This window comes from Melopsittacus undulatus, chromosome 1, assembly GCF_012275295.1.
Source record: "Melopsittacus undulatus isolate bMelUnd1 chromosome 1, bMelUnd1.mat.Z, whole genome shotgun sequence".
Taxonomy (NCBI): Eukaryota; Metazoa; Chordata; class Aves; order Psittaciformes; family Psittaculidae; genus Melopsittacus; species Melopsittacus undulatus.
The window spans coordinates 43093320-43108117 of record NC_047527.1 but is presented as its reverse complement, the minus strand read 5'-3'; the positions used below and the strand labels follow the sequence as shown (position 1 = coordinate 43108117).

The 14798-nt window shown below is 42.1% G+C and overlaps 1 protein-coding gene across 1 annotated transcript in view; it reads right to left on the bottom strand.

Moving 5' to 3' along the window:
• Positions 1-4833: 4833 nt before the first annotated feature.
• PRKDC (protein kinase, DNA-activated, catalytic subunit) overlaps positions 4834-14798 on the bottom strand; it is a 78755-nt gene continuing 68790 nt past the window's right edge. The window contains exons 75-86 of the mRNA XM_034062706.1: positions 14687-14774; positions 14233-14376; positions 12481-12685; positions 11891-11958; positions 11407-11627; positions 11013-11105; positions 9058-9147; positions 7801-7872; positions 7517-7718; positions 6908-7096; positions 6219-6358; positions 4834-5223 (exon numbers count right to left, since the gene is read on the bottom strand). Of these exons, the coding sequence (XP_033918597.1) occupies positions 5019-5223; positions 6219-6358; positions 6908-7096; positions 7517-7718; positions 7801-7872; positions 9058-9147; positions 11013-11105; positions 11407-11627; positions 11891-11958; positions 12481-12685; positions 14233-14376; positions 14687-14774 (1717 nt within the window). The 3' untranslated portion in view covers positions 4834-5018. The remainder of the gene's footprint in view (positions 5224-6218; positions 6359-6907; positions 7097-7516; positions 7719-7800; positions 7873-9057; positions 9148-11012; positions 11106-11406; positions 11628-11890; positions 11959-12480; positions 12686-14232; positions 14377-14686; positions 14775-14798) is intronic.

Sequence of the window (14798 nt, the reverse complement as noted above, 5' to 3'; positions counted from 1 at the left end):
AGCCTGGCTTTAATCCCTGCCATCCTCCTTCCTGCATGCTCACCTCTGGCCAGATGTGCAGGACTTTTTGGAACAGCAGGGCTGGGAACCTGTCGAGGCTGGGCTGGTCCTGCAGAGCCTGAAGAGCCCTTCACTGCTCCTGGGGTGCTACAGGGCTGAGGGGAGCTAGCTCCTGGGGGATTCATGGCCTCGAGCAAGGCAGCTGCAGGAGGGACACCTCATCCACATTCCAGCACCAGAAAGGCTGTCGGGATGCTGACAATGGGGAGAAGGTGCAGAGGCAGTTTTCCCGATTTTCTCCTCCCCACACGGAGAAGCAGGAGGGCGATGATTGTTTAATTCAACAGACAGAAGCCAGGACTGGCACTCGAGGGCTGACCCGGGAATGGGACATGGAGATTGGGGAGAGTCAAAAAGCTGCCGGCACTCTCCTAGGGAGGGACTGTACCTCCTTGAGGCTGGTGTTGGCTCTCATTAGCCAGCACAGTGACTGCTGGACAGACCCTCCCTATCCCTCATCCCAACCCTGCCGAGGCTCCTGCCTTTGCCTTGTCTCCAGCCTCTGCAACAGGATTTTGCTCATGACAACACTTGTACTCACTGGGGTCAGCTCATTGCTGATCCAGCCTGCAGCCACCCTGCTCCGAGTGAACAAAGACCTTGCTGGTAAGTGGAAGGATTCTTCTTTTTAGCTCTTTTGATACCTACGCTCTGGCTGTGGGTTGTTCAGCGGCACCTGTACCTGCTGAATTTAATCTTCCACCCTGGGCTCCTGAAAGGCCGCAGTGAAATAAATGCCTCAGATGCTGTGCTCCTTGTTTCCTCATGCTCCGTGGTGGATGTGCTGAACCTTTCCTGTCAAGGGGTTTTGCATGAGTTTCTGTTAGGGATGAGATTAATGAGCTACATCTTCTGCCTAACTAAGTGAAATCTGGCACAGTATCATTTATTGTGGGTTTAAAGGACTGGTAGAGCAAGTGTTCCCCTCTCCTGGCCCACCAGAAAGGAAAACAACCCCCCTGTAGAGTGGAAACTGTAACCCAGCCTGTTCCAGTCCTTTCGGGCCACTTCTTCCCAAACTTTGCAACAAGAAAACCCCTAAACCCCTGATTCTGGGCTCTGTTGGTTTAATGTAGGGGGTAGCTCTTTGGTAGCTTTTCTACAACACCAGAGGCACTGTTCGGTGCTGTGGATGGATGCTGGGCATGGCCTTTCTGCACAGGTGCTGTTTCTTACAAGCAGCAGAGCTTCACAGTGGAGTTTTTAAACTCCAGGTTATCTCCAGCTGAGGCACGTGGTGTCCATGGAGTGACTCTGCAGACCCTCATCCCTCAGTACTTGGGAGGGGGAAAGAGAAAGTGGTTTAAAGTAACTGCAATAAATGCTTATTTTAAGTCTCTGATTTTGAAAAACATGAAGTTTGGGGAGGAGCGTCTCTAAATGCAGGCACTCACTTACCTGAGGAAGTGGCTGGCCAAAGCCTTCAGCACGAAAGCAGGAGAACTGTAGGGAACTCCTTATTCCACGGCTGAAGACAAGCCTCATTCATTGCTCTTGCGGAGAGCTCATAGGCTCCTTTCTGAGCCCAAACGTGTGCTGGTGCTGTGCCACATCTCAACCACAGACACCTCGAGATAACATTTAAACTGGGTGGCAGTGGTGGGGACTAAGGGAAAATGCTATGACAAGCCCCAGGCAGGAACCTCTTGATCAGCTGGGAAAGGAGACTGCAGGCAGCAGAGCTTTCCTCTGTGCTCAGCAGGGTTGTAACTTTGAGGCAGGGGGACCTGTAAGACTGACAGGGTGCTAAGCACTGTCTTAAACATTAATCTATTCTATACACTAAGAAGAACCTCCTGAGAACCCATGTTAATGCTTTACATAGCTTTTTAGCTGCAACCAGGGAATTTCAGATAGCGTGCACAGAACGTTATTTAATCTGAGGAGAAAATAGGCTGCTGTACTTGTGAACAGTTACTCAGTCTTGTTTTGCAGCAGGAGACCTGAAGCAGTTTCCAACCCTGATAATCTGACTCTTTTCTGGAAGCCAAACAAGCCCGCCCCATCAAGCACTGAGCCCAGTGACTTGAGGTTTGCATTGCATCAGAACTTCTGCTGCTTCACAGGCTGGCTTCAGCCCTTTCCTTTCAACTGCTGTGTTTTATTGAGAGCAGCGCCCTTCAGCCAGGATTGGAGACAGCAGCTGTGATTGACGCATGTTGGGGCTGGTTCCAGGCTCATTCAGCTGCACGGGGAAAGCTCCATTAGGGCAATTTCACTTGCTTTGCATAGGATGCATTTCTGCCTGTGAAAACCCAGCAGCTCTGTGTTTTGCTCCTCAGCTGGCACTTGAGCTCAACAAATACACCCCTAGTAGCACTGCTGTGGCTTCCACATATAGCACTTATTCTTGTGCCAAAATGGAGTTTTAAACTGTTTTAAGTGTCATGGGCATGTTCTAGGTTCTTTTGCACCACCAAGATTACTTCTGCATATCCAAAAGCCATTCACCCCTGGACTGAGGGCTTTTCCCTACGGAGAATAGGGCATGGGCCAGGGTTCACCGCAGTTCCTTTCCCAAAGGCCAAGGATGGAGTCTTGCTGCACACAAACATCTATTGTTGCTGAAGGTATCGAAAGTCCTACAGAAGAGCCTCGTTAAACTATAAACCTAAACTTTGTCCTCCCCAGCACAGGTCAAAGTACCCAGTGAGTATCTGAGATATGTGCCAAAAGCGAAATTAACACCTCCTACCAGTGGCCACTTGATTTCCAGATGTCCCCTTTGCCTTTTCATGTAGCTTTTTATTGTGCTTCAAACTGTCTTGTCTTTATTTGTAGAGTGGCAGGGTGAAAGCAGGTTGCCTCACCTACCCAAGACTTAGTGCTGCTGTCTTTTCTGATACCAGCAATTAAGAGAATAAAATGCAGCAAGACACCCTACACAAGTGTATATAGACTGTATCACACATGCTTATGAAAAGAACAACCACTGTCCATGAGCTATCACCCCTATAAATGGGTGTGTTCTGTGATTAAAAAGCCCTAAGTTAGCTTTTGAAACGAGGTATCCATCTGAAAGTTTCAACAGACATTTCCTCTACAAAAATAGAGCTGAACAATATTTCAAATTAATAAAATCTGATAAAAAGATTCTGAATGTCTTCATTTGCAACACTATTGACCTAATAAATATACGCAGTTGTTTAAGAGGAAGGTAACAAATAGTAATTGTTGCTGGAAGTATTTGAAACAGAAGAGCTTCCTCACTATCCACTAGACCCCAGCGAGCAAACTTCCCCACCCCGTTTTCCATGGCCTTGTATCCAGGATGCAGATTCCCAGCTCTCCAGCTGAGATTCATTCATGCCTGGTGCCAGCAGCACTCGAAGACCTCAGTGAGACTGGGCCTGCCCCATCACCATGGAGGCAGGAAGGAAAGATTGTAGGTAGTGAAAGGGCAAGGACTCATTTTTATTATACCTTTTATGATAATTATTAAAAGCCCCAGTGGAAACTATCTCCTACAATGAACTCTGAGTAATAAGCAACTGTAATATTTGAGAGAACTCTTTTCCCCTTTGCCATCTGTGCTGCACTGCACTTGCCATCAAGGTTACATGACGTCGTGGCTCTATCCCTGCCAACATCAGAGAATCAGAACGATAAAAGTGAGAAAACTTGTGGGTTGAGATAAAGACAGCTAAATATGTAAAGCAAAATCTGTGCATGCAAGCAAAGCAAAACAAGGAATTCATTCACCACTTCCCATGGTCAGGCAGGTGCTCAGTCATCTCCAGGAAAGCAGGGCTTCATCACATGTAGCAGTTATTTGGGAAGACAAATGTCATCACTCCAAACATCCTCCCTTCCTTCTTCCCCCAGCTTTATATGCTGAGCATGACACCATATGGTATGGAATATCCCTGTGGTCAGTTGGGGTCAGCTGTCCTGGCTTTGTCCCCTCCCAGCTTCTCATGCACCCCCAGCCTGCTCACTGATGGGGTGCTGTGAGGGGCAGAAAAGGCCTTGATTTTGTGTGAGCACTGCTCAGCAATTAACTAAAACATCCTGTGTTATCAACACTCTTTCCAGCACAAATCCAAACCACAGCCCACACCAGCTACTAAGAAGAAAATTAACACTATCCCAGCCAAAACCCACACAACTGAAAACTGTCTGCCTGAGAGAAAGGGCTGCATCTGGCACAACTTCTGCACTTCGGTATAAAGAAGCACCACAGTGCAGTAGCCATTCCTGTGCTACAGTTATGGCAAGAAGCTTAACAGTGCTCTGCTGTGTCAGCAGTGGCTACTTTTGGCTTTGGCTAAACAAGTGATTTGGAATTAACACAACATGAGGAGTGTAGACTTCTGAAGGACAGAGATAACAGTATAACCTCCAATTGTTAAAAAACAATCTGCTAGAATGGTCTCATCATTATTATCTCATTTTCCAGTAAGGAAACAACCATTCAGATACTTTAAGGTGTTATCTAGAACCAAAAACCATATTCTGTTTAATGTTACTGTGTGCTTCACTGTTACTATTGATATGACAATCTCCTAGTTTTAATTATAAATAAGGTATGTCTGCAGAGTGGTTTCAGTTGATTGTCACCAAGGTCTCTGTAAAAGACAAAAGCACAGACGATACGGATGCCTACAAGTTCACAGAGTATGAATTTGTGCTTTCCTCTGAGCGATCTCAGTGCCTTTCAAGCAAGTCTTTTAAGCTCTACAACCCCTCCAGCTCTTTCTACATTAACTTCAGCACAGACAATAAAGCTGCTTTGTTACAGAACCACATATAAGAAAAATGATTAACAAAAAGTCACTTTTTTAATACAGCTTTAATACAAAAAATACTATTTTCTATATTAGCGAAGTTAACCATGTTTATCATCATTATTTAAGAGTTTGGGCTTTTTTCCTTTTTGGCCTTCAAATTCTGATCTGGTTGCAGCTGTGCATTACAGTATACGTCCCCTGGCAGCCTGGGCTTTAGAGAGCAGTCACTCACATCCAGGCTTCCCATCCTTCCCAAACTCTGCCAAGAATGTTGGGATCCGTTGCTTGATCGATCAGGCATCTCACTTGTGTCTCTTCTGAAAGGCCATCCTCTGGCTCCCTGGCTCTGATGTTGTTATCAGCATTACCACGAGCCACAGCTGCAAGATCGCTATAAGAAGGTGATTTCTCGTGGCCGAGGCGCAGCTCATCACTAAAATTGAGAACACAAAAATAAGATCTTACTACAAGAAACAAGCAAAACCATCTGTGATGGATTTTTAAACACCAAACAGTGCTTGAACACAATTCCTGCAGCTTTATTTTTCAAGGTGTGGAGACCATTCAATAGCTGTGGAAGGCGACTCATGATTTCAAGTGTCCTTTATAGTGACATATTTATATTATTAGTGACATATTATATTTACCAGGAGTATTTCCAGCTCATCAAAGATGTCTAAATGAAAGACAGCAGCAGCTCACACCTGGGCTGTTATCTCCCTACCTGCCCTACTGATTTGTGTCTGCAAGGAATATTTTGCTGCCTTTTCCAGTACAGCCTTGACCACAAAAGGAACTACTTCCAAGTCCTGCACTTTTCAGTGTTTGCATGGTTTTAAAACAGGCTTTTCTTTGCTTTTCAGCCTCCTCTTGATTAATCCAAAATGTCTTTTTAAAAGAGGATGGAAGGGATTAATTGTACTTTAACTGAACTTTTTCTGCCTTTAACCAGACTTGACTAGACAGACATAAAAAACTTGGGAATGCCATCAGATTTGAATTTGGTGTTTTTGGGAAACAGCAATACCTCCATGCCTCCCATACAGCTGGTTTAGGTTCCATTTCAAGCAACTGTCCAGCAGAAGCATATTGATTTACATACCACCCCCAGACTAGAAGCTGTGGAGATGAACATAAAGAACAGCAGTCTGAGGAGTGAGAAGTTAGGCAGGCTTACAGGGTGGGGTTGTGTGTGCTGCCAGGAACAGTAAAACTGCTCAGGAGGCCTGAGCTGCAGCAGGAACACTAATGGGGAGTTATCTGGTGTTTGATAGGGCGATTCAGAGGGCTTGTATGTGTTGACCAAACGATTCTGACAGGGGGCCTGTCTCTTTTCTTAGCTGCCATTCTATCTGAATGGAGTGGAATCTGACACAGGAGACTGCCAAAGCTCTTGAAGCAGATGAAAGCAGAAGGAGAGCATCTTACCAAGTGATTGTTGCTGGATTGGCACCTGTAAGCTTTCGTTTGACATAGCTGACTCTTTGCAAAGGGTACCAGTTTACTTCAGATGTGTTTACTTCCTTAATCCAGGTACCTCCTTTTTTCAGCTGTCTTTGTTCAGAGTTCTAAACAGAAAACAAATTTGCCCTATTTATCATAAATCATATACTTAAAGCCCTTTAAGCTGCTCAATCACAGCAAGTCAAGCTCAAGTGCACATGCAATAGAGGGCAAAGTAGTGATGATATCTATTCAGGCAGTGACTCAAAATTTAATTTACAACTGGAGTTACTGAAATGCAACTAGTTTCAGATTTTTTCTCTGTCATTATTAGATTGAACCATACAGTGTTACGTAAATTTAAGAGTCTGAGTACAAAAAGATGAAAATACCTATGCTGTGATGTGACATAACGTGATCAAGAGATACCCACGTTTTTAGGATTATCATGCAGATAAAAAACAGTACAATGATAACACAGACACATGCTACTATTCTTTGTCCATTGATCATTTAAAATCCTTTAAGTTCAGTTTCTTTGAGAACTTAGAAAAACAAAGGTAAGAGGAACACTGAGTGAGCATCAGGAAATACTTCCTTTTCTGATCAGTTTTATCCTTAATACAGTTTAAGCATTTTCATGTGGAAAAAAAAAAGGAAAGGAAAAATCCTACCTTCCAGTCCAAAGAAGGCTCTTTTACAAATACATCCATCGTGCTGATGAGGAGATCTGGATCCTCACGATAAGCTCTTAGGGCATGTACCATCACACTGTAAATGAGACCCCACTCTTTCACTGGCATCATCAGATTAACAAACTGGCGGGTCAGACGAAAAGGCATCAACTCTGGCACTGGCAAAAACTAGGCAAGGGGATGGACAATCAAAGAAAACAAGAATTAAGAAGCCTTGGAACAGAAGGATTAGAAATAAATATTTTTTTCTTTTCAAGCTTTGAAACCTTCTCTGCCCCCTAACTGAAAATAATGTGTGACACAGGTGAACAGGACCATCAAAGCTCTAGTCATGAATATTTAGTGGTAGTGGTTAAAAGCATGGCTGAACTATATACCACCATACCACATAGACTCCACGAAACTCTACTGCTCCTTGTTTGTCTCAGAATATATGGAAACACAGATTTTCTTCTATTAACTAGAAATAACTTGTAAACATTATTTTGCATCAGAATAGTGGCAAATAAGGAGCATTAAATTTAGCACTGAGACTAGACATGTCATTGCACATAAAAGCTGTAACAAATTAATTAGAAAAGCAAATACCTGTGTAGCTGAGCCAAACGCATATCCAAAGTCTATTCCCACCATGCCACCTGTCTCCTTGTTAATCATGAAGTTGGACAGATGTCTATCTCCAATACCAAGTATCCAGTGGCTGATGCACATCAGTGCATGAGAGCTGGCAAAATGGGACCGCAGGGACAGGAAGGCTTGAGGAGATGTACTCATTTTCACAAAGGCTCGCCTTAAAACAGAAATCTCTTGTTGCATACAGATAAACCACCAACATTTGTTTCACAACCTGCAGTCATTAACAGTGCACTTACCGCAGCAGGTCTTCTGGAACACTGCTTTCCCTGCTTCTGAAAGACTTAACTGTTTCTGTACGGTTAGCGTTTCTGCAAATTAAAGGAGGAATAATGTTAGCTATTGAAATAACAGCCCACTGGGTGTTAGAAGTTCAGATGTGTACATAGAATCATAGAAAGGTTTGGGTCAGAAGGGAAACTCAAGATCATTTAGTTCTATCCCCCTTGCTATGGCAGGGACACCTTTCACTAGACCGGGTTGTTCAAAACCCCATCCAGCCTGTCCTTGAACACTGCCATATATGGGGCAGACACAGCTTCACTGGGCAGTACCACTGAACTGTCTAATATTAGTATGGACCAAAGAGTCAAGATCCTATACACCAGTTTCTTCATGAAATACTGACTCCTGGAGTACCTCGGCACAGCTGGATTTAAGAAGAACTAGGCCAGAATATGAATGTCTGAATAGTCTTTCTACCTTTGCAACTCTTGTAATCTTTTATAGCTTTGGACAAGTTAAAGAAGCAATAAAATACATTCCACAAAACCCACCCTTTACCAACCTAGTGTCCAAGATGAACCTTACAGGTTCTCCATTCTGTGAACATAGAGAATTGCATTTTAAAGCAGCAGCCAAAGTGTGTACTAGGGTACAGCTCTGCAATGGAGGCCAGCATGAGATGACTGGGGTTGATTGGGAATTCCAAAGCTCATTCTGGATCTAAATACAAGTATTAATGCAGATGCACTAATTTAAAGGAGTCAAAGTTTTCCTTTAGAAAGCTCATCATGCTCCACTGCAAACTCCACTTTTCCCCCCTCTTCAGCACTAGGTCTAGGCAGGTATGGAAATTCCTACGAGAGGATGCTCAAGTTGGGACCCGAACCATCAAATGTTCTTAAATTCTCAGTGAATCACAGTGATTTTCTCTGTCCAGCTTCAGCAGGTGCTCTGGCTCTGAGGCAGCCTACCTAACTGCATAATCAGGGAGGAACAAGACACCTACTAAATAAAGAAGCAGATACTCTTCAACTAGACACTTTTTTAAAGAAGTGAAAAAGCTTCTGGAAGCATTCCCATGCTCTGGGGGGATTTTGACAGTACTGAACTCCTCCTACAGCGCATCTCCAGTAAGACAAAGGAATAAAATGAGCAAAAATCAGATCTAGCCTGCAAATCATAACGCAGATCATATTTTTTCCCAGTGTTTCTATAACTTTATGTGTGCACACTCTAGTTTCTGTATTTTACATGGAGTTCTCAACACTTACCTGTACATAACCTGGTATCGAGAGATGCCTTGCGCTTTCCCACCCATCTTGGACAGCCACTCAGAATAGGTAGCATGAGGTCCCTTTTTGCTAGGGACAAAAAAGAAAAGCTGATGATTACCCTGTATTACCTTACCACTCTGTACTTGAACACCTGCAGGCTGTGTGCTGCTATGACCCATGAGATTTTAATGCACAGGAAGAGAGATATCTGCAGCCTACATCAATCTCAGCCTTGCTCTGGAAATGAAGTTTATGCAATCAGTACATATTCTGATCCATCCCTCTCATTCCCCCTAGCTTTGAATGCACTTCAGTCATGTTTGTCAGAAGATTAGAATCCTCAAAAGTGGTAACTTTTCAATAGGTACTGTGAAAAATTAGATACTGTGTTGACAAGAAAGATCCAGAATAATTTCTCCAGGGAGGGAAAGATATTTTCAACAGTCTTGCATCCATTTGAGAGGCATTACACAGCTCACCACAGTAGTAGGTATGCAACAAATGCTATTGTTTGTCCATGGGAATGCAGGAAGGCAGTCCATTAGCTCCTTAGTGTGTACAACAGGGAAGGAATGGGGGGCTTGTTGAAGAATTTGATCTTTTTTTCCCCACCTTAACTAAATATACTAGACATTAAACTTCTTTTCCAGAGAGAAAGCAACTTAGCAGAGCACCTGCCTTTTCTCTTCCAAAGCATGTTCTAAGATATAGAGATCCTTTCCATGTAAGAAGTATTTATTTATAGACTGCACAGACCCTCAATTTGGGATGAAGAAAAGGATATCAAAACTTCAGGAAAGTATGCTCCCCACTCCAACAAAAATATTGCTAGCAAGGATTTAATCAGAATTTGCCTTTGTGAGTGCTATCATTCAACCATAGCTCAAGATAAAGTGTCTTGATTGACTTGGTTGAAGAACATATGGGTAAGTATTTAAAGCCTATATACAACAATAAAAGAAAGCTATTTTGGAGGGGGATAAATAATCAACTGTTTTTAGAAAGATGCTCATCTTCTACATTTAGTATACTAGAAATTTTCTCCCTTCATGAGGTGGTTCCCTGTGAGGAGCCCTCCACTTTCCGAGTCAATGAATTGAGACTAACATAATACAGCTCTCTTCACAAAAGTGAAGCAGACTGTGGTAATGCACGAACTGTAACAGCTCCTGAACTGCTCACAAATTCAGTAATTATAGAAATAAAGACTCTCTGTAGTTGAACCTCCACGCTGGAGGCTACTCCAACCGGCCCCATAAACAAGAGGACTTGTAAAAATAAATGGTGACAGCAACACTCTGACAAATTCAAACAGAAAATATGCACCAAGAATAACAATGGTAAATAAAACTACATGTCTAAATTCCAGCATAGAAAGAGACTGAAATGATAGAATTAAATCAATCTTACAAATATTAGTGCTCCAATTACAATCAAGAGAAAGCTAACTTATCCAAACCCAGCATTTTTATAGTCAGACTGCTCTTTTACAGGTGTGTTTTGTGCATCTGCTGACAATTTCCTCTGTCACTGACTCACTGCTGAACCCAGGACCTGAATAGCTCCGTCTCTGCTCTTCTTCCCTCTGCTCCGCTCCCCACCTCACTGACCTACGTCCATTTCCTGCCTGATCAAATCAAGAGATCAAAATCCTTTGCTTGTAAAATCAATGTGCTGATAAGGAAATTGTGATGATAGTGACGTCACAAGCAATTATAATTATAAGCCTCTTGTTTAAACAACCTGGGTGGAGGATATTCCAGGTACAATGGTACTCATTAAACAAACAGTTGCTAATTACTAATTTGGGTCAGGAAGTACAAACTGCCTCCTCGCTTACAAGTGCTTTTATTTCATTCTTATTAAAAAATAAAATGCTGCCACAAGAATGTCAGTATCAAAAGCCCATTAGTAGTGGACTCTAAGAGAGAAGACAGTTAAACAAGTATCACCTGTTATAGATGATGCTTTCCTCTTCAGACATGCTATTCTTAAGAAATTCTTTCAAAGTACAAGTATTTTCCAGCCACTTGATGAGCCCCAGTCTGGAAAAAAATATTCAGAGATGTGAACAAGTAGCTCAGAGTTGAACTTCAGAGGAACACCGCAAATAGGAAGCAACACATTCTAGTGCCTGCTAAAAGAAGGTTGACATTCAAATATACTCTGAAAGTTTCCAGACAAAGCAACTTCAGTGTTGTTTAAAAGGAAAATAAATAACAATAAAAAAGCCAAGACACAAAACACCAGAACCAGAATCTGGCACACAGAAATCTCACTTTCCAACATCCCAAAAGTAACAGATGTTAACACAAGGACTTCTGTCCCTTCAAAAAAAATGCCTACCTTGTTGTCATGGGGATGACCTGGTAAGTTTTTAATTGCATATTCCTTTGGCTACATGTAGCATCTTGGGAAAGGATAATGTTCATTACATCAAACAGCTGCTCAATACGTTGGTCTTGTCGCAGGTCTTCACCACCTTTGACAAGAAAAGGATACTCCTGCTCATCACTACCTCGGATTGTTATGCGTTTTGGCTTCCTCAAGGATTCCATTACACTTATCTTGGAAAAAGACAGGAAAAAGCAAAATATTTGTGACAGGAGACTCAGCCTTACAGGATCATCACTGAGATTAAGCATATACGTCATTCTTGGATGGCATAATCAAGTTGCTCAGCTATTACTAGAAAAACAAATGCTCACTTTCAGACCTTCCCTTATGTGCTGCAAGATGCATACACACAGCAGCCTTGCTACTGTCAAATTCTTCACATGGAATATGAACACAAATTTATACCATAAAGGATTCTAACTCAAAATCATACCCGTTCATCAAATCCAGAGATTTTTGCATGGTACTCTGGCATTGGCTTCCCTTTTCCATCATACTGACCTGAAGTGGTAGTGGAAAAAAGTAAAAGAAAAAAGGTTACATAGATTTATTTTTTAAGTGTGTTTAAGAACAGAACACACTTTCAAGTATTTTGTCAAATTGGTAGGATATATAGCTATGAAGAAAATATTTAAAATGCATAAAATTACATCATATACATAGTACGATTTAATCTAATATTCTTTCCTTGTTAAACTGCCAGAATTGCATGGTTAATGGTTTCAAAGGACATATCCTTTCTGAAACAGATTTAAACATACATTAGATTTATATATCAGATTTCCTGGAGTCAGGCCTTTAAAAACTACTTAGACTAGAAATACATTTTTAGAAATAATTATAAAAATCAGGACTACAGCTGAAGAACAGAATTAAGAGACGATGAATGAACATTTATTTCATGTGAAATCTTCCTCTGCGTAAGGCCAGGAAGGACAATACGACCAACATAAGGAGTAGAGTTCAAGAGCAGCAACTTTCTTGTAAAGGACAGTTCACCACTGACATTGAAGAGGAACTTACCAGGAACTTCTAGCTCATTCCTCAAGAACTCAGCTTTGAATTCACTCATCCACGGTGAACATTCTTTCAGGTTTCCAGGTTCTTTATGGTTTTTGTTCATTTTTGTGAGGAGAGATGTTGTAATTTCATCAAAGTCACTAATCTTCATATCCAACAGTACTGAGCCACCTTTCCCAAAATGATGGTCAAAGTCCTTTGCAAAAGCCTGAGGTTCATTTATAGAAAGGAACTGCATTAATACCAAACATAGACTGCCTTTGTTCTCATGCTTGCCAGGTTCTTGCTATATGGCTCACCCTACAGCTGGTCCCTTCCTTCTGCCCCCACCCAACAGTGCCACATCCTGCCAATTCCTATTCCCATGCTCATAAGTGTAAAGTCATTATCATCAGAGACCCAGCTTATCTTGCAGCAACATATTCAAGGAGCTAGTATGCCCCTAAACTCCTAATTGCCTTTTCTGCTGCTCTATCACCTCACCTCCTTTCAACTCCACCTTACTCTCATCCTCCACCTTCCCTGCTCATGGAAAAAGAATCCCTAGTCATACTTGGTAAGTTTATCTAATGCTAATGTGACATAAGAATGGCCATATGGGAGAGACTTGGATCCACCTAGCCCTGGTCATGGCCTATGCACATACTATATAAGCATACAGCCCTGATTCTACAGGATTATCACTCTCCTGGCCTCCAGCAATTTGCAGCTCAAAGACTTCTGGACCCAAAAGTGTGCATTTCTATGTAAAAACTCCCGAAGCATTTGCCTGAGCCTCATGCTATTTTCTACTTGCTATTCAAATCCATGAAAGCATCCATAATACCCTGCAGCAGGAGTTCACACGTGTGTACTGAATGAGGAAACACTTCCACTTCCATAGAATATTTACGTTATGCTTGGCACTACCGATGTTAAGAGCTGTACCTGGCCTTATTGTGTCTTTTCCAAATGGAGGAATGCTAAAGTGGCTTCTTGTGCAGAGGTATCTCTTATTATTCTTGCAACTCTGAACCTCATCCAGTTTCACTGTATCTATATTGAGAACTGTGGACAAGGACTACAGTGCTCAAAAGAACCAGAGAACACTGCTATGTCAATGTATAAATCCATGTTTTGTTCTGTGTTCTTAATGATGACTAACAGACACTTTTCTTTCTTGACTGCTCTTGAATGTTCACAGACCTATCACAAAATCGAGATTTTGTTCATGAGTTGCAATAGTCAGCTCAAACCCAAAGGATTTATATACCAAACTAGGGCTGCTTTCCATATTTGTCTACACTGACTTTCACAATTTTACACCTCAGTTTTGAAAAGTCCTTTCAGTAATTCTTCAGAGTTGTAACTCTTCTGAATAACTTACCCGAAATAACTTAGTATAAGTAGCAAAATTGAGTAGCATAATATAGCAAAACACCCTAAGATACTCATATATCCTTGGCAGCAGGGAAAACAAAAACCCAGGGCCAGATTCCTGTGCATGTTTCTGGATGGTCAGAGAGGCCTAGCCCTAAGAACCTAGCAGTGTTCAGGAAGGGGAAGGCAGAAGCTGTGTTAAGAGGGAACATTTAGTCCTGAAGGGCAGTCCTTAGCTTCTAGCAAAGAAATCCCAGTCCAGTACTAACAACGTGATCTCTTGTCTCATCAAGTGCTGCAGCACTTGTAAAAGCTGTAATCTGGCTTCCTCTTTTGACTTTCAGGTGCCTTCTAGAAAAGCACATGATGCCAACATGACTCAGTAATCACACATACCTGAATAAACCTTTTCCTCAGCAATCCAAGGCCAGGAGCATCTAAATTTCCCAAACTCTTGTACATTCCTTCGTACATTTCCTTAAGCTTATTTTTATTTCTCTGAGCTTTTACCAACTCGTTTTTGACATCCTCAACCCAATCCTGCAAACAGAAAGATGAGTACTGAGAAAAAAGTTTGCTGACCCTCGCTCTTTGGTAACCTGCTCAGATTGTATTTGTATTTCCTTATTTACAAATAGCTAATTAATGTGTCTTGATAATCAGAAGAGAAATCAAAAGGCTATGAAAATACTTCCCTTCACCCTGGAAGGCAAAAGCTGAAAAGGGCTAGCACAAAATAGCCAGCTGGCACAAGGGAGGGAGACTACACCAGTGAAAGCTGCTGACAGCACCCTGCCAAATGGTAATGAAGGTGAAGGGAACGAGGGGGAAAAAGCCAAATACATTTTACCTTAAAAATCATTATGGGATTAGAGAGCTGTTCCAGGGAGTGAACAAAATCTTGAACTATTCCTCCTCTGTCCAATTTATTCCTGATTCTTTAAAAGAAAAAAGCGCATCAC